Source organism: Sus scrofa, chromosome 4, assembly GCF_054392235.1.
Source record: "Sus scrofa isolate SSC_HxYL_T2T_F1_AM1 chromosome 4, Sscrofa_HxYL_maternal_Yorkshire_Landrace_v2.0, whole genome shotgun sequence".
Classification (NCBI taxonomy): domain Eukaryota; kingdom Metazoa; phylum Chordata; class Mammalia; order Artiodactyla; family Suidae; genus Sus; species Sus scrofa.
In genome coordinates, this window is record NC_139386.1 from 1,414,567 (window position 1) to 1,428,382 (window position 13,816).

The 13,816-nt window shown below is 62.2% G+C and overlaps 1 protein-coding gene across 4 annotated transcripts; it reads left to right on the forward strand.

Annotated features, from left to right (window-relative positions):
* The first annotated feature begins 580 nt into the window (after positions 1-580).
* LY6E (lymphocyte antigen 6 family member E) lies at positions 581-4,480 on the forward strand. 4 transcript variants are annotated; one of them, XR_002343041.2, is made up of 5 exons: positions 581-641; positions 2,950-3,058; positions 3,463-3,582; positions 3,668-4,064; positions 4,156-4,480. XR_002343041.2 is itself a non-coding variant. In XM_021088765.2 (4 exons), the coding sequence occupies exons 2-4, from the start codon at positions 3,007-3,009 to the stop codon at positions 3,886-3,888; spliced, it is 393 nt and encodes a 130-aa protein (XP_020944424.1). In that variant the 5' UTR covers positions 581-641; positions 2,950-3,006; the 3' UTR covers positions 3,889-4,480. The 4 variants fall into 4 exon arrangements, 2 of the variants coding, with proteins under 2 accessions (XP_020944424.1, XP_020944425.1); XR_014842880.1 differs by having other exon boundaries at positions 2,955-3,058; XM_021088765.2 differs by having other exon boundaries at positions 3,668-4,480.
* Positions 4,481-13,816: the final 9,336 nt, after the last annotated feature.

Consider the following 13,816-nt stretch of genomic DNA (forward strand, 5'->3'; position numbering starts at 1 on the left):
GGTTGGCGGCCAGGGAGCCCCCAGGAAGCTCTTTCTTATGCCCGCTTGGACTGAGGGTTGGCCCAGGCCGGCAGAGCCACACTCGAGAGCCCTCTGCTCCCAGAGGAGGTAGAGTCTTGAGTCTGCAGATGCTCGCAGGGCCCAGATGCCCTGCTGGGCGGCTCTGTGGTCCACAACCACTGCCCAGAAGCCCCCTCTCCCAACTCGCCGGCGCTCCTCCTGCCACCACGCCATCCCCACCCATGGGGGACAAGAGCCTGGCCCCTGCGGACCTGCCGAAGCCATCCTCCCACCCCCTCGCCGCCCTCACCCCACTCTGCAGCAGAGGTGCCTGGCGTGCCCCTCGGCCTCCGCCGACGCACCCCTCCGCTCTGCTCCGCCCCAAACGTGTTTGGCCACCCCTGCTCAGCCTGGCCCGGCGGTCCTGCGACGTCCCCGCCCGGGCCGGCTGGACAGATGCGCGACCAGGGTGGGCCGGGAGCGGTGGGCTCCACGCCGAGGGGAGGGGCCGGAGGGCGGGGCCTGCGACAAGCCCCTCCCCCGCGCGCCGCCGCCGCCTCGCAGACCTGGACTGCGGGCTGCCGCGGGCGCGGGCGCGGGCTGGGCAGCGCCGCCAGGCGGGGGACCTGGGTCCGCCGGCGGTAAGTCGGAGCCTGGGCCGGGCGGCGGTGGTGCGGGGAAGGGGATCTGCCCAGGGAGGACGGAGAGCGGGCGAGGGGGGCGCCTGGGAGGCAGGAGAGGCCTGCGGGAGGCTGGAGGTCGAGGCTGCGGGTGTCCGGGCCCCCGGGCGCCTCGCCTCGGCTCCGTCTCTCCCCCACCCCCGATCCCACCCCCCCCCCCCGCGCCCCCGGCCCTCCGCCTGGATTCCAAAGGTCTGGGGCGGGAGCGGGGCGCGGGGCGCGCGGATTGCAGCCCCGGCGCCTTCCCGGCCTGGGGAGCCCAGGGCTGCGCAGGCACTGGGGGCCCATCGCCCAACTCCAGGTTCCTCCGACCCCTCCCGTGGGGACTGGGGACCGCAGCCTTCTTGACCTGAGGAGGGGGCTGGGATCTTGGCGGTCTGGGAGGAAGTGGGGAATTAACCGCCTGGCCGTCACCATGGGGACGGGAGCCTGCCCCGGGAAGAGGCGAACGCACCTGCTTTGGCATAGGTTTGTGCAAGTATTCGCGGTGCCTAGGAGCCCAGGTACCACGCGCTGGGCCACCCGGTCCCATGTCATCCTGGGCGTCCAGGCTCGGACCGGCTTGCGGGCCCAGAGTCACCGAATGCCTGACTCTCCCAGAAATCAGCTCCGTGAGCTTGGGGGAGGGGTGTAGAGTCGGGTCTGGGATGCCCTCCCCCCTACAGCAGCTGGCTCCCTTCGGGGCTCCCCTCCCCTGACCCTGCTGATGCGAAGCCACTCTGTCCAGTGTATTCACATCAAGAGAGCTGCCGGTGGCGGGCGCCTGGCAGGCAGGGGATGCTGGTGGCGACAGTGGCTCTGCACACCAGGGCTTTCTTCAGCAGAGCACAGGGCTCCTCCTGCCTAGCCTCACTTTCCGGAGGAGGAAACCCAGGCTCCTCCCTGCCTGAACTGCCTGCATCTGGGGGATGGGCCACAGCTGGGCTTGGCGCTGTCTTGACACCTGAAGTTCCTGCTCCCAACTGCAGGCCCGCAGCCCAGGCCCAGACTGGGCGGGAGAGACCCGAGGCACCTTCTCGGCCTGTGCCAGCCCCTCGCCAAATCTGTTCTGCTCCCTAGCATTTTCCTTCTCCCAGCACCTGGGAGCTAGCACCCCCCACCCACCCACCCCGAGTGTCCTTCCCCCGCCCACAGCTGTCTCCAGCAGAAGGCTCCAGCCAGCTCCTCCCACCCGGCGCCTCCTGCAAGACAGAACCAGAACCCCAGCTGGTCACATCCAAAGCGCTTTCTCCACCCACGGCCAACGGCCTCTGTCCAAGGCAGCCCCACGCATTCACACCCACCTGGTTGAGTCACAGCCACCTGGCTGCCTCCCTGTGCCACTAGTGTGACTGGTAGCACATCGGTGGGTCTCCCTGAGCCTCCTCCGACCCACAAAATGGGGGCCTAGCAGATACCTCTGGGGTCATCGTCCTCAGCATTAGGTGACACGGAATGGGAGAGCCCCTCGACCCCAGCCCTGTTCTGGGTCCCTGTGCTGGGTCGGAGCGGGTCAGCTAACATGACTTTTCAATCAGTAGAAACCCTAGGGGGCCAGGTGAGAATTCCAGGCTTGCGGCACAAGGAAGTGAAAGTGAGAAACAAGTGCCCTCCCTGCTGCCCAGAGGAGCTGCCTGAGTCATTAAATGGGGTGACAACAGGGCGGCCCTAGTTGAGGTGCCTGGCCTTGCCCCCTCGGCGGTGCGGTGCGGTGCAGAATCCCGCCCAGCACCCTGCTCTGGCTCCTGGCCCCTCAGAAAAGTAGATTCTCTGTGGCTTTTTAATCTTACGGCCCCACCGGTGCAGGGGCACGCGTATTTCTAGTCACCTACAATAGTGGTTTTGTATCTTTGTTGCTTAAGGGGCTATTTGTCCAGGTGGAAACACGCCGGTGGGGGATCCAAGGTCCCAGCCTATCCCCGCCCCCCGCCGCCCCTGCAGGGCCCCCTCCCTTGGCTTCCCTTTCTGGGCGAACCTTAATGATTTCTCCCGTCTGGCCTCCAGTGTCGTCCCCCTCGCCCCCATCCCCAAGCAGCAGGGGAGGGGTCTCGGGGAAGGGTCTCATCCAGGAGTCTGCACAGAGCGAGGGGGGTTAGGAATGGAGCAGAAGGACCCTCTCCTCTGGCTCTGCTGTTGGAAGCTGGCCGCTCCCGCCCCCATGAACAAAATGGGGACATTGGGCCTGGGGGCCAGGGGCTCGGACCCCACTGGGGATCCTGGGGCCCTGCCCTGGCCCCGGGGCCCTGGACCGGGGTGGCGAGCCCCGGCCTCCAGCGAGCTGTCTTTCTAGAGCAGGGCTGACTTCTTTGCCTTCGTGAGACCCCGACGGGACACCTGTCCCCCCAGAATGAAGGTCCTCCTGCCGGTGCTGCTGGCTGCCCTCCTGGGTGTGGAGCGAGGTGAGGTGCCCTGGGCCCCGGCTTTGGGCAGGCCGTGCCCCTCCAGACCCCCAGCTTTCCCCCTTCTCTGCTGAACGGTGCCCATGTCACTCGCTCTGTGCCACCTAAAGGGTCCCTCTCCTGCGGTTAACACACACCCCCCCGGCATTGCTCCCCCGGCAACACACACACTCCGGAGGCCTCCTCGCTGCCCAGCACTTTATCATTGCGTGTGCGACATCACTGGAGCCCTCCAGGGCCAGGGTCTGGTGTCACTGTCCTTCGGGGTCACGAGCCTGGGCCTGGCATACCCTCGTCGCTCAGTCGTTGCCTGCCCAGGATTGGGTGTCGTGTGCCTCTGGTTGGGGCTGGGAGGGGACTCAGGAAGACTTCGGGGCACAACGCGGGCGTCTCTCCTTCTGCAGCCCACTCCCTGGTGTGCTTCTCTTGCACGAATAAGAACAGCAATTTTTACTGCCTGAAGCCCACCATCTGCTCCGATTCGGACAACTACTGCGTGACCGTCTCTGCATCTGCTGGCATTGGTGAGCAGGGGTGAGGGCAGCTGGCCGGCCCCCGTGACAGCCCTGCCCCCCCGCCCCTCCACTCACACCCCGTTTTCCTGTGCAGGGAACGTGGTGGACTTTGGCTACACCCTGAACAAGGGCTGCTCCCCGATCTGTCCTGGCCCCAGTGTCAACCTCGGTGTGGCGTCCGTAGGCACCCACTGCTGCCAGAGCTTTCTGTGCAACATCAGCGCGGCCGACGGCGGGCTGCGGGCCAGCGCCGCCGTGCTGGGCCTCGGGCTCCTGCTCAGCCTGCTGTCGGCTCTGCTGCGGTTTGGCCCCTGACCCCTTCTCTGTGCCTGGCCCCGACTCCCAAAGCTCAGGAAGAAAGGAACGCCCAGCCCCTCGAGACCCCAGAGGATCCTGACGCCGACTCCTCACCCTGCTGCTCCCACCCCCTCAGCCCTGGGACCCACGGGCAGCCCGCCCCCTGCACCTGCACCTGCCAGCCCCCCGACTTGGTGTGTGTGTCAGCCTCCCTTGGGGGGACCTGGGAACGGAGACTGAGGGTCCTGGAGTCAGAACTGAGTCCCTGCTCCTGTGTGCCCCCAGGTATGGAAGATGGGCTGTGTGGACAGGCGTGCGGCCCGTGTGCCCTGCCAGGCGTGTGTGAGGGAAGGTGTGGACATAAGTGTCAGGAGCCCAGCGTCAGCAGTCCCCGGGGCCCCAGGTGCCCGCACAGCCCTGTCCCCCAGTCTCTGCGCAGCTCATTTGGCTCAGAGCTCAGCCCTCTGGGAGGCCCAGGCTCCACCGTCCCAGGTCTAGGCTGCTGACCCAGGAATTCGCGCCCACCCCTGACCCGCTGCAGCCCCTGCCCCACCCCCCTGGGTCCTCCTGCTGCTTTGGTGCCTCAAATAAACATGGATGTTCCCACCTTTTCCTGCCTGGGTGTGACTTCCTGTGGCCCCCCCTTGATTGGACCTGCCCCTTCCAGCTTGGTCCTGATGGGGGGAGGCCGGTGGAGTCGGGGTCCCATAGGAGGCGGTGGGGAAGAGGGTGGTCGAGTCCACAGCCAGTTGCCCTCGGCGGACGGGGTCACTTGGGCCGTGGCTGGTGGGCCAGGAGCCGTGAAAGGAGGGCTGTAGCTGGCCTGCCCCCAGGGCGATGGGAGGGCCATTTTGTCACTGTGGAAGCTCAGGTTCTGGCCGGGATCCTGGACCTTGGTGGCGGGGGCAGGTGAGCAACCGTGCATAGGACGAGCCCCGTGACACGCACGCACGCACGCTTTGTCCTCATCGTCCTCGCCACCAAGGAGGGCGCCAGCCAGTACACGTGGTCGCACACCGAAGCAGTGAAACAGCCTGAGGGAGGGCCAGCCCCAGGCAGGCGGGGTGGGAGGAGGGCCCCCCGGGAGATCGGGGTGACCCCGCAGGATGGTGAGGGAAAGGAGGCCGGGGCCCGGCCAGCAGCCTGTGGGAGGACCCGGAAGCACATCGGAAGCACATCGGGGCAGTCTGGTTGAGACTCGCGGGTGAAAATGGGATTCATCTGAGTCGGTCCAACCAGCCTAAAGTGATAGGGACAGGGTCAAGGGGCGAAGCAGGGGACTAAATGATTGATCTCTCTTGGGGATCATATATGGAAAAAAACATATGGGCAAGCCCGGGAAGTCCGTGCTCCCTCAGGAGAGCAGGCTTGCTTAGCAGAAGCATGAGACAGGCCCCATGACAGCCAGACGCGGGGAGCGGTGGACAGAAACTGCTGGCCTGGGCCGGGCGGAATCGCAGCTGCCCACCCGAGGTGTCTCCCGCCGGGACACCCCGATGAGGAACGTGGTGTTGCCCCGAGAGCTGAAGGGGCTCCGGAGGGGCCGGTGGGGGGAGGAGACGGCCGAGCTCCCAGAACTCTCGGGGCCGGGCCCTCTTGCCCATCTGGGCTCTGACCGTGGGGCTGTCGCCTTCGCAGGTTCCTCCCTCCCTTGTCGCCGCTCGCATCTCGCAGCGTCCTGGGCTGACGAGCGCCTTGCTGCCGGTCACTCCGTCTCCTCGCAATTCTTTCTGGGCCCGGACAGAAGACCCTCTGCTCTGCGGGGTCCCGAAGCACGTCCTGCGGTTTCAAAAGCAAGGGGAAGAGTTCAAGGGCACGAGGTCAGAGGCCCCGATGAAGCCCGGCTCCCGTGCGGTTCTGAGTCCTGCAACAGCGCTGCACGCCCTGCACTCCCAGGAGGGCTGAGCTGCAAGACCCGCCGCAGTCACCCGGCAGCTGGGTCCCGAGGCGACCTCGGGACGGGGACCCACAGGAGGAAGCGTTCTGTTTTGGACCTGGGCCCCTGGATGGCCAAAATGTTATCTAAGGAAGACTTTCAATGACCCAGGATTCTAGCTTCTTCCCCAAGGTAGAAAGCGCGAAAATGACGAACTTAAGGCGTCCGGTTGGGGGTGTGTGTGATTAGCAGTAACTTTTTACCAAGATGTGCCCCTGAGTGCGTGTGTCCCAGCAAACACTTCACAGGTCTCCTGGCCCCTCTCCTAACGCTACTGAGAGGTGGTTCCCCAGCTGGTCTTTATTTTTATTTTTTATTTTTTTGGTCTTTTTAGGGCTACACCCATGGCATATGGAGGTTCCAGGCTAGGGGTTGAATCGGAGCTGAAGCCGCCGGCCTACACCGCAGCCACGGCAATGCCAGATCCGAGCCAGATCTGTGACCTCCACCACAGCTCGTGGTGATGCCAGATCCCCAACCCACTGACCGAGGCCAGGGATTGAACCCATATCCTCATGGATGCTGGTGGTGTTCGTTAACCAATGAGCCACAACAGGAACTCCCCCAGGCTACTAAAGTTCCCCCTATAATTGAAACTCACTGTGTAATCAGATAGATTGGGGGGGGTCCCCGGAGAAGGAGAACCAGGCGTGGCTTTCTTGCCCTAAGAGAAGCCATTTTGGCCTGAGCCACTTTACGACCTGCGCCTGGCCACAGTGCTCGGCCTCGAACAAGTCTCAGGAATCATGCTCTTCAGGCAGGTGAGGGTGCAGGGGCGGAGGAGAAGCAGTCGGACACGGGTGCAGGGATAGAGGCCTGGTTCCTCCTGGAGGGAAGTCCTTCCTACCAGCCCTCTGAGTTCTGCCGGAGCCAAGGCCCCGCCCCCGCTCTGGACCCTCCTAACGCAACCTACCAGCTAAAGCTTGGACGCTGTCAAGCGTTGCCCCAGTTCTGTGCTGAATTCTCCTCTCCTGCAGCCACTTGGTGAATGTGCGTGTCCCGTTCCCTTAAAAGTCCCCCGGCTCTGCTGGCCGGCAGACCCCGCTCCGGGGGAGCTCTCCCCGTGTTCTGCGTACTCGCCGCAACTACAGGCGGTCCTTCGCCGGTGGTCTCTTCGTCTTGGCCTCGGGCACGTCTTTTGGCTCAACCCCCCCAAGAAGTGAACCCCGTTTTCAGGTAACAGCTGCTTTCATGTTGTGTATTTTGTTTGTTTTGTTTTTTTCCGGACAGCTCCCGCTTTGGATGCATTCCCTGTGTTTTTCACGCAAAAGAAATGGCAAAGGGTCTTCGCTAGAAGGACCGAGAGCAGCAGGGCCGGGCAGCCATGGAGCCAAGGCGGGAGGAAGATGTGTCGGTGGCCTTGGCCATCAGTCAGGGCTCTGGATTGGACTCTGGGGACCCTGGGAGCCACGGGGCAAGAGGCAGCGGCAGGACAGCCAAGCGACAAACTCTCTTGCCCCGTGGCTCCCAGGCTCACTATTTTCCAGGTGAAGTTAGTCTCTTACTACTAGTCCTACAACGATGCTGAGAGGTGGGTGTTGAAACTGGGGCTCGGGGGTGAAGCTATTGGCCTTGCCCTACTGGGTAACCCCCTGGTGGGGGCAGACCTGCGGGGGAGGCTGGTGGTCCCGATTCCTGCTGCCCCTCCCTGGGGTGAGGGAGGCTGGGCGGGGGAGGGGTGGGAGGAGGAGCCCAGGGCTCTTGGGTTTCCTTTTCCTACAGCCTGGCGGAGGGCGGTGGTGGTGGTGGTGGTGGGGGAAACATCAAAGGTGGAGGGGAGGGGAGCGGAGAGGAAATGGTTTCTCGGCTCCGCCTGAGACTCAATTCTCCAGGCATCAGCCGAGGCCGCAGGGAGGTCCCGCCCAGCCTCGGGCAGAAAGGGGTTCGAGAGTCCGGCCATAGCCCAGGTCTCAGGCCAGTGAGGGTCTTGGGCTTTGCACAGGAAAGAATCGAGAGCAAGCTGAGGTACCGTGACAGCAGATTAATTCGGGGAGGTCTTCACTCCACACCCAGTGGGTGGGCCGTAGAGCAGCCCCAGGCTGGGGGAGGTGAGCTTTTCTTGGGCTGGGGCGTGTCTCAGGCTAATTGGTGGGAGGCTTAGTCCACCTATTTCCCCGGAGGGCTGGGGGGTTGCCCGGAACTGGGTCACCGCCTGCCGCCCAGAGCCGACTCGTGGGCGTGCGGTTGAGTGGTGCGAACTGGGGTTTGGCACCTGCCGCAGCCTCTGCATGGGGTAGAACAGGAGTGGAGCTCAGCGGGGAGACCAGGAGGGAGGCGCTCTGTGCGCTGGGAAAACTGGCAGAACAGGTCTGCAGAGAGCTAGATATTTTCAAGAGAAGAGTTTATGAGCCCAGTTCTTGCATCTCCTCATATCCAGAAAAACGCTAAACTCCGCCCCTTCCTGACACCAGCAGGAAACTCCTGTAAGACGCAAGCCTGGCAGCAGGCGCCTCCCCTCCCGCCTGGGGACGTGGGTGCTGCTGCGCCCCTTTCCCCGGGCGGGTATCCCCTTTGGGGTTTTCCCTTTGGGAACACCTGGGCTGTGGATGGTGGCAAAACGAAGACGTCGTGGGCCCCTGTGGGAACAGCCACGACCAAAGGGGGGCCAGTGAGCTCCGAGGGAGCACGGGGAAGCACAGCAAAGGAGAGATTCCTACAAGCCCAGACCTTGGTTTTCTGGAGGTCCCGTTGCGGCGCAGCGGAAATGAATCCAACTGGGAACCGTGAGGTTGTGGGTTTGATCCCTGGCCTCGCTCAGGGGTTTCAGGATCCGGAGTTGCTGTGAGCTGTGGTGTAGGTCGCAGATGTGGCTCGGATGATGTGGCTTGGATCTGGCATTGCTGTGGCTGTGGTGTCGGCCGGCGGCTACAGCTCCAATTCGACCCCTAGCCTGGGAACCTCCATGTGGCGCGGGTGTGGCCCTAAAAAGACCAAAAGATAAAGAGAAAGAAAAAAGAGACGGTTTTCTGTACATCTTCTGTTCCTACCACCTCCCCACTGTTGCCAAAACTCACACATCCTAGCTCCCCCCTCGCTTCCCAGAAGAGGTTTCTTGGGGCTCCCTGAGATGCTGTTTCCTGGGCTTAAGTCCTAATTTCACCCCAAACAAAACTTGGCTGTGAACCTTCAGGTTGTGTTGTTTTAGTCGACAGCTGCTCAGTGGACACACAAGCCTCGAGGCCCTGGAAGGCGCACCTTCTGCCATCTCGGGCCTGGTAGGTTTTAACCAGTCGTCAAGTCGTGTATCCTCAGTGGCTGTGTCATTCTTTGAAGGGTGTGCCCTGCCCCCTTCCTTCCTGTTGTCACACAGGCAGACGTGAGCAGAGAAGGGGGACATGGGGCCAGATGACAGGAAACCAATCATCATTGCTGTCGACTTGAAAAAAGCATACAACCTCAACCATGGTTTAAAAAATTAAAACTTGAAAGTCGACAGTTCGGTTCTCTTTGGGGTGAAGCGGGAGCTAGGACATATGGGTTTCTGCAACAAAGAGCAGGTAGCAGGAACAAAAGAGTCACAGACAACCGGAGTTACAGAAAGCCGGTTTCTGTGGTTAGAAGTCAGGTCGGGGCCTCCTGGAGCCCCGCCTTTGAGGCGCACCCCAGCTGGGGGTCGTCTTTTGTTGGTGTCCTGTGCTCCCTCGGGGCTCCCGGCCCACCCCTGGGAGTGGCCCTTCTCACGGGTGACCACCGCGACGTCTTTTCTTTTGCCCACTTAGCTGCAGCCCAGGAGGCCAGATGGCAGAGCTGGCCGACTTTTTGCCCCCACGAGGAGAGGGGACAACAGGACGTGACGCAGGTGAAGAGGGAGGTGCCTGCGGCCAGGCTGGCCTCACAGGGGTCTGCTGCTGGTGGCGGGACGGTCACTACTCGCCACAGGCAGCTGTCATCGTGAAGGATCTTAGTGTTTTTCTAGATGTGAGTGTAAGGTTTGCCGAGGGAGGCACACGCGCAAGGCCACGTGGGTAAACCTGAGAGATTCAGGAAGGCCGCAGACGGGGACAGGCTGAGCTCCAGGTGGCGCCAGCCCCGACCGTGAGGCGGTTCTGTGGTGGGAATCTGAGGCTGGAGTTCCTGGCAGAATGTGAGGCAGGAACAATGAAGAAGGGGAGGGGAGGCTCCAGGGAGGGGTAGGGGGTCGGGTCCATGACAGGGGCAGTTCAGCCCTGTGGGAGGGTAATCTACGGCGGCCCTTGTTTCCTGCAGGCCAAGGGGAGCCTCCACGTTCCGGGAGAGGTGTCCCCAGCTGGTCTCCAGGGTCAGCGGCCACATTTGATTGGGGGGGGGGGGGGTCTGTCTCCGTCCTCCTGGGAACCTATCAGTTCCAGGATATTTTTTCGCACTTGTGAATTGCTGTTGAATGTTATCAAGTGGTTTTCCTGTAGACTCAACACAATCACGTGATTTTCCCTCTGAAGCCTGTCCTTAAGGGGAAATACATGGGCTGTTTTCAGGATCTACTGAAAATGAGAGTTCCATGCTGGCTCAGCGGGTTAAGGATCAGGCGTTGTCACTGCTGTGGCACAGGTTTGATCCCTGGCCGGGAACTTCCCTGTGCCACAGGCACAACCAAAATACAGACAGAGGAGTTCCCGTCGTGGCGCAGTGGTTAACGAATCCGACTAGGAACCATGAGGTTGCGGGTTCGGTCCCTGCCCTTGCTCAGTGGGTTAACGATCCGGCGTTGCCGTGAGCTGTGGTGTAGGTTGCAGACACGGCTCGGATCCCTCCTTGCTGTGGCTCTGGTGAAGGCCAGTGGCTATAGCTCCGATCGACCCCTAGCCTGGGAACCTCCATCTGCCGCGGGAGCGGCCCAAAGAAATAGCAAAAAGACAAAAAAAAAAAAAAAAAAAAACCAAAAACAAAACAAAAACAAAAACAAAAACAAAATACAGACAGAATCCTGAACACGCCCCGCATGCCTAGAATATACCTCGTTTGGTCATAGGATGTGATTTTTAAAAATACATCGCTGAATTCTATTTGCTAATTTTTTAAACTGTTCATGAGCGGCATTGATCTGTAGTTTTGCGCGTGTGTGTGTGAGCTTGTGTGGGGTGTGTGGCGTGTGAGTGTGTGAGCACAAGCTCGTGCTATCTTGTGGGTACGAGCCTCCTGCCGGTCACCGACCCCAGCCCTGCGGCTTCCAAGAGGGCAGGACACTCGGATACAGTTGGGAGCACGGCCACTGGGGCTGCTGGAGGGACAAGACTGCCAGACCGGGGAGTGGGGGGGCAGAGCCTGTCCTGGGAGTGAGAAGAGGGAAGGGACAGGATGAGGGGCAGAAACAGGCAGAAGACAGAGAAGCAAAGAGGTGAGGGTGACAGGAGGCAGGCTTTTGCCACCAGGGGGCTGAGGAAACAAGAGTAAAAATAACAGCAACAATAATAATAGTAAAACCATGAACACAGCACCGACCAGGCCAGGCCCTGTTCTAAGCCCTCGCAAATAACTACACTTCCTCCCAGCAGCCCCTCGGAGCCATGCTGCCGCTCCTCCCTCTGTGCAGGATTTGGGCAGTGGTGTCACGCCCCACACAGTCCTTCCCCTGCTGGCGAGGGATGGACGCTCTGTGTGAGTTAGAACCCTGGGGTGGGACCTGACCTGGGGAGGGTGGTGCCGCAGGAACACAGGGGTGCTTTGCAGGAGCCAGGGGTGGGGGGTGCTACTGCTTCAGGGCGCCCCCTTGCCGCCAGCAGCCCACTGGCATCCACGCAGAACGGGGCTGAGCCTGGACAGGCTGACAGCAGCCGCAGCCTGGCCTTTCCCCACAGCCCCGGGCATCCCAAGTCTGGCTGGCATTCCCAGTCCCAGTGTCCCAGGGCGAGTGCTCCCAGCAATGATGGGGGGCCCGGGCAGGAGGCTGGTCTGAGCAGCCCTGCTGGCTACGAACCTCCGGAGTCCTGGCTGGTTCTGCCTGTGGAACTGTGTAGAGGGCTGTGATGAGCTGGCTTGTTGCAGTGATTCAGGGCCTAGGGTGTCTGTCACTGTCACCACAATGAAAAGGCTTGGTGCCAACTGCTTGGTCAGGTCAGCCACCTGGGCAGGCCTGGGCGGCACCTGTGGTCCAGAGCAAGCCGCGGAGCCCAGTCCCGGGGCTGGTGCCAGGATGCCATGCTGGGAGCCCCAATGCTGGAGCTCCCAGCTAGGAGCAGGTGTCTGCCTCACCTGAAGAGGGTTCAGGTCCAGAAGAAGCCCCCAAACCAAGGGGTTAGCCAGGGCTTCGACCTCAAAGTAAGCCTGACAACTTGGTGCGGTGGCTTCTCTGCTAAAAATGACACAGCTCATCTCGTGCTGGCTGGGTGCCGGCTCCTCCTTCTGGGGATCGGCAGGTATTAAGACTCACCTCATCCGCCACAGACCTGATGAAGCGCATGCTATGGCGAGTCCCAAATTACAGGGAAGAAACCCAGGCTCACGGAAGTTCAACAAGCTGCCCAAGGTCACCCAGCGGGCAGTGGCAGAGCGGGGACTGGAAAGCGCCGCTCTGGGCTGAGCTTTCCGCCTCCGGGTCAGGAGGAGAGGATCCAGGATCCCCAAGCAGCATGGCTGGGGCTGCTCCTCTTTTGGGGGAAGCGGGGCGTGAGGGACGGGGGAGCAGAGAGAGAGCGGGGACGTGGCGGTGTCTGCAGCAGGGACAAAAGCGGGGGGCACGCTCTGACCAGGTCACGGTCTGCATCGAGGCAGAGGCGGCAGGAGCGGTGAGCGCAGGTGGGATTCCGGTGGGCGGAACTTTGGAGACCCCCCTGGAAGTAGGTGGAGGAGGCGACACCTGGGTTTTCACATCTTTCACATGATGCGACAACACGATTTGGCTCAGAACCATCTGGGGCCAAGGAGGGCAGCTACGGGGCCAAGCCCGAAGGCCAGAGGGGGGCATCAGTAGCCTCTGGAAAGAGTGAGGCAGAGGCGAGGTCTGTGTGTGGCAGGTGTCTGCACTCAGCATCCTTGGGGGCCGAGCCAAGGAGCAGGCGGTCCCACAGAGACGTCCACGCAGAGGGAAAAGGGGATCCGAACGCTGGCAGAGAAAGCGTGCTACGGACGGCAAAGCGGTGGGTGGCGGCAAGGGCACCAGAGCCGGGACGGGGCCAGAGATCAACGGAAGTCCGGAGCGGCCACGCTGGCCGAGGCGGACGGAAGACGTGGGGTTCGTGGACTCCGGCCGCTGGGTGAGGCATTCATGCCGTCGCTGGGCCGGGCCTCGGTGAAGGCCCGAGCGCAGCTTCACTGAGTCCCGTGACCCCGTTCCACTGACAAGGGCGTGAAGGCCTGCGGAGATGCCCAGAGGGGCTGTGGCTGGACGGGAGGCAGGCCCTGGAGCTGGAACTCAAGCCCAAGTGGACACGCATCTGAGGGTTGAGGTTGACCCACCGCTTGCTGACTCGTGCCTGAAAACCGGCATCGCTCTGTCTGCCTGCCGCGCCACCCTGACGGCTGACACAGGCACCGCGCCCACCACCATCCCTGTCCCCACCAGCAGCACCACGCCCACCGTCAGCACCCCCACATCAGCACCCCACTGCCACCATCAGCACCCCCACATCAGCACCCCACTGCCACCATCAGTATCCCCACATCAGTATCCCACTGCCACCATCAGCATCCCCACATCAGCACCCCACTGCACCATGAGCACCCCCACATCAACATCCCCACATCAGCTTCCCACTGCCACCATCAACACCCCCACATCAGCATCCCACTGCCACCATAAGTACCCCCACATCAGCACCCCCACATCAGCTTCCCACTGCACCATCAGCACCCCCACATCAGCATCCCACTGCCACCACCAGCACCCCCACATCAGTACCCCCAATCAGCATCCCACTGCCACCATCAGCACCCCCACATCAGCACCCCCACATCAGCATCCCACTGCCACCATCAGCACCCCCACATCAGCACCCCACTGCCACCACTACGACCACCAGCATCACCGTCTCCTCCACCACCGGCAACACCACCTCTGGTGCTGGGAGTAACAGGAGCCACCACTCTAGGTATTAT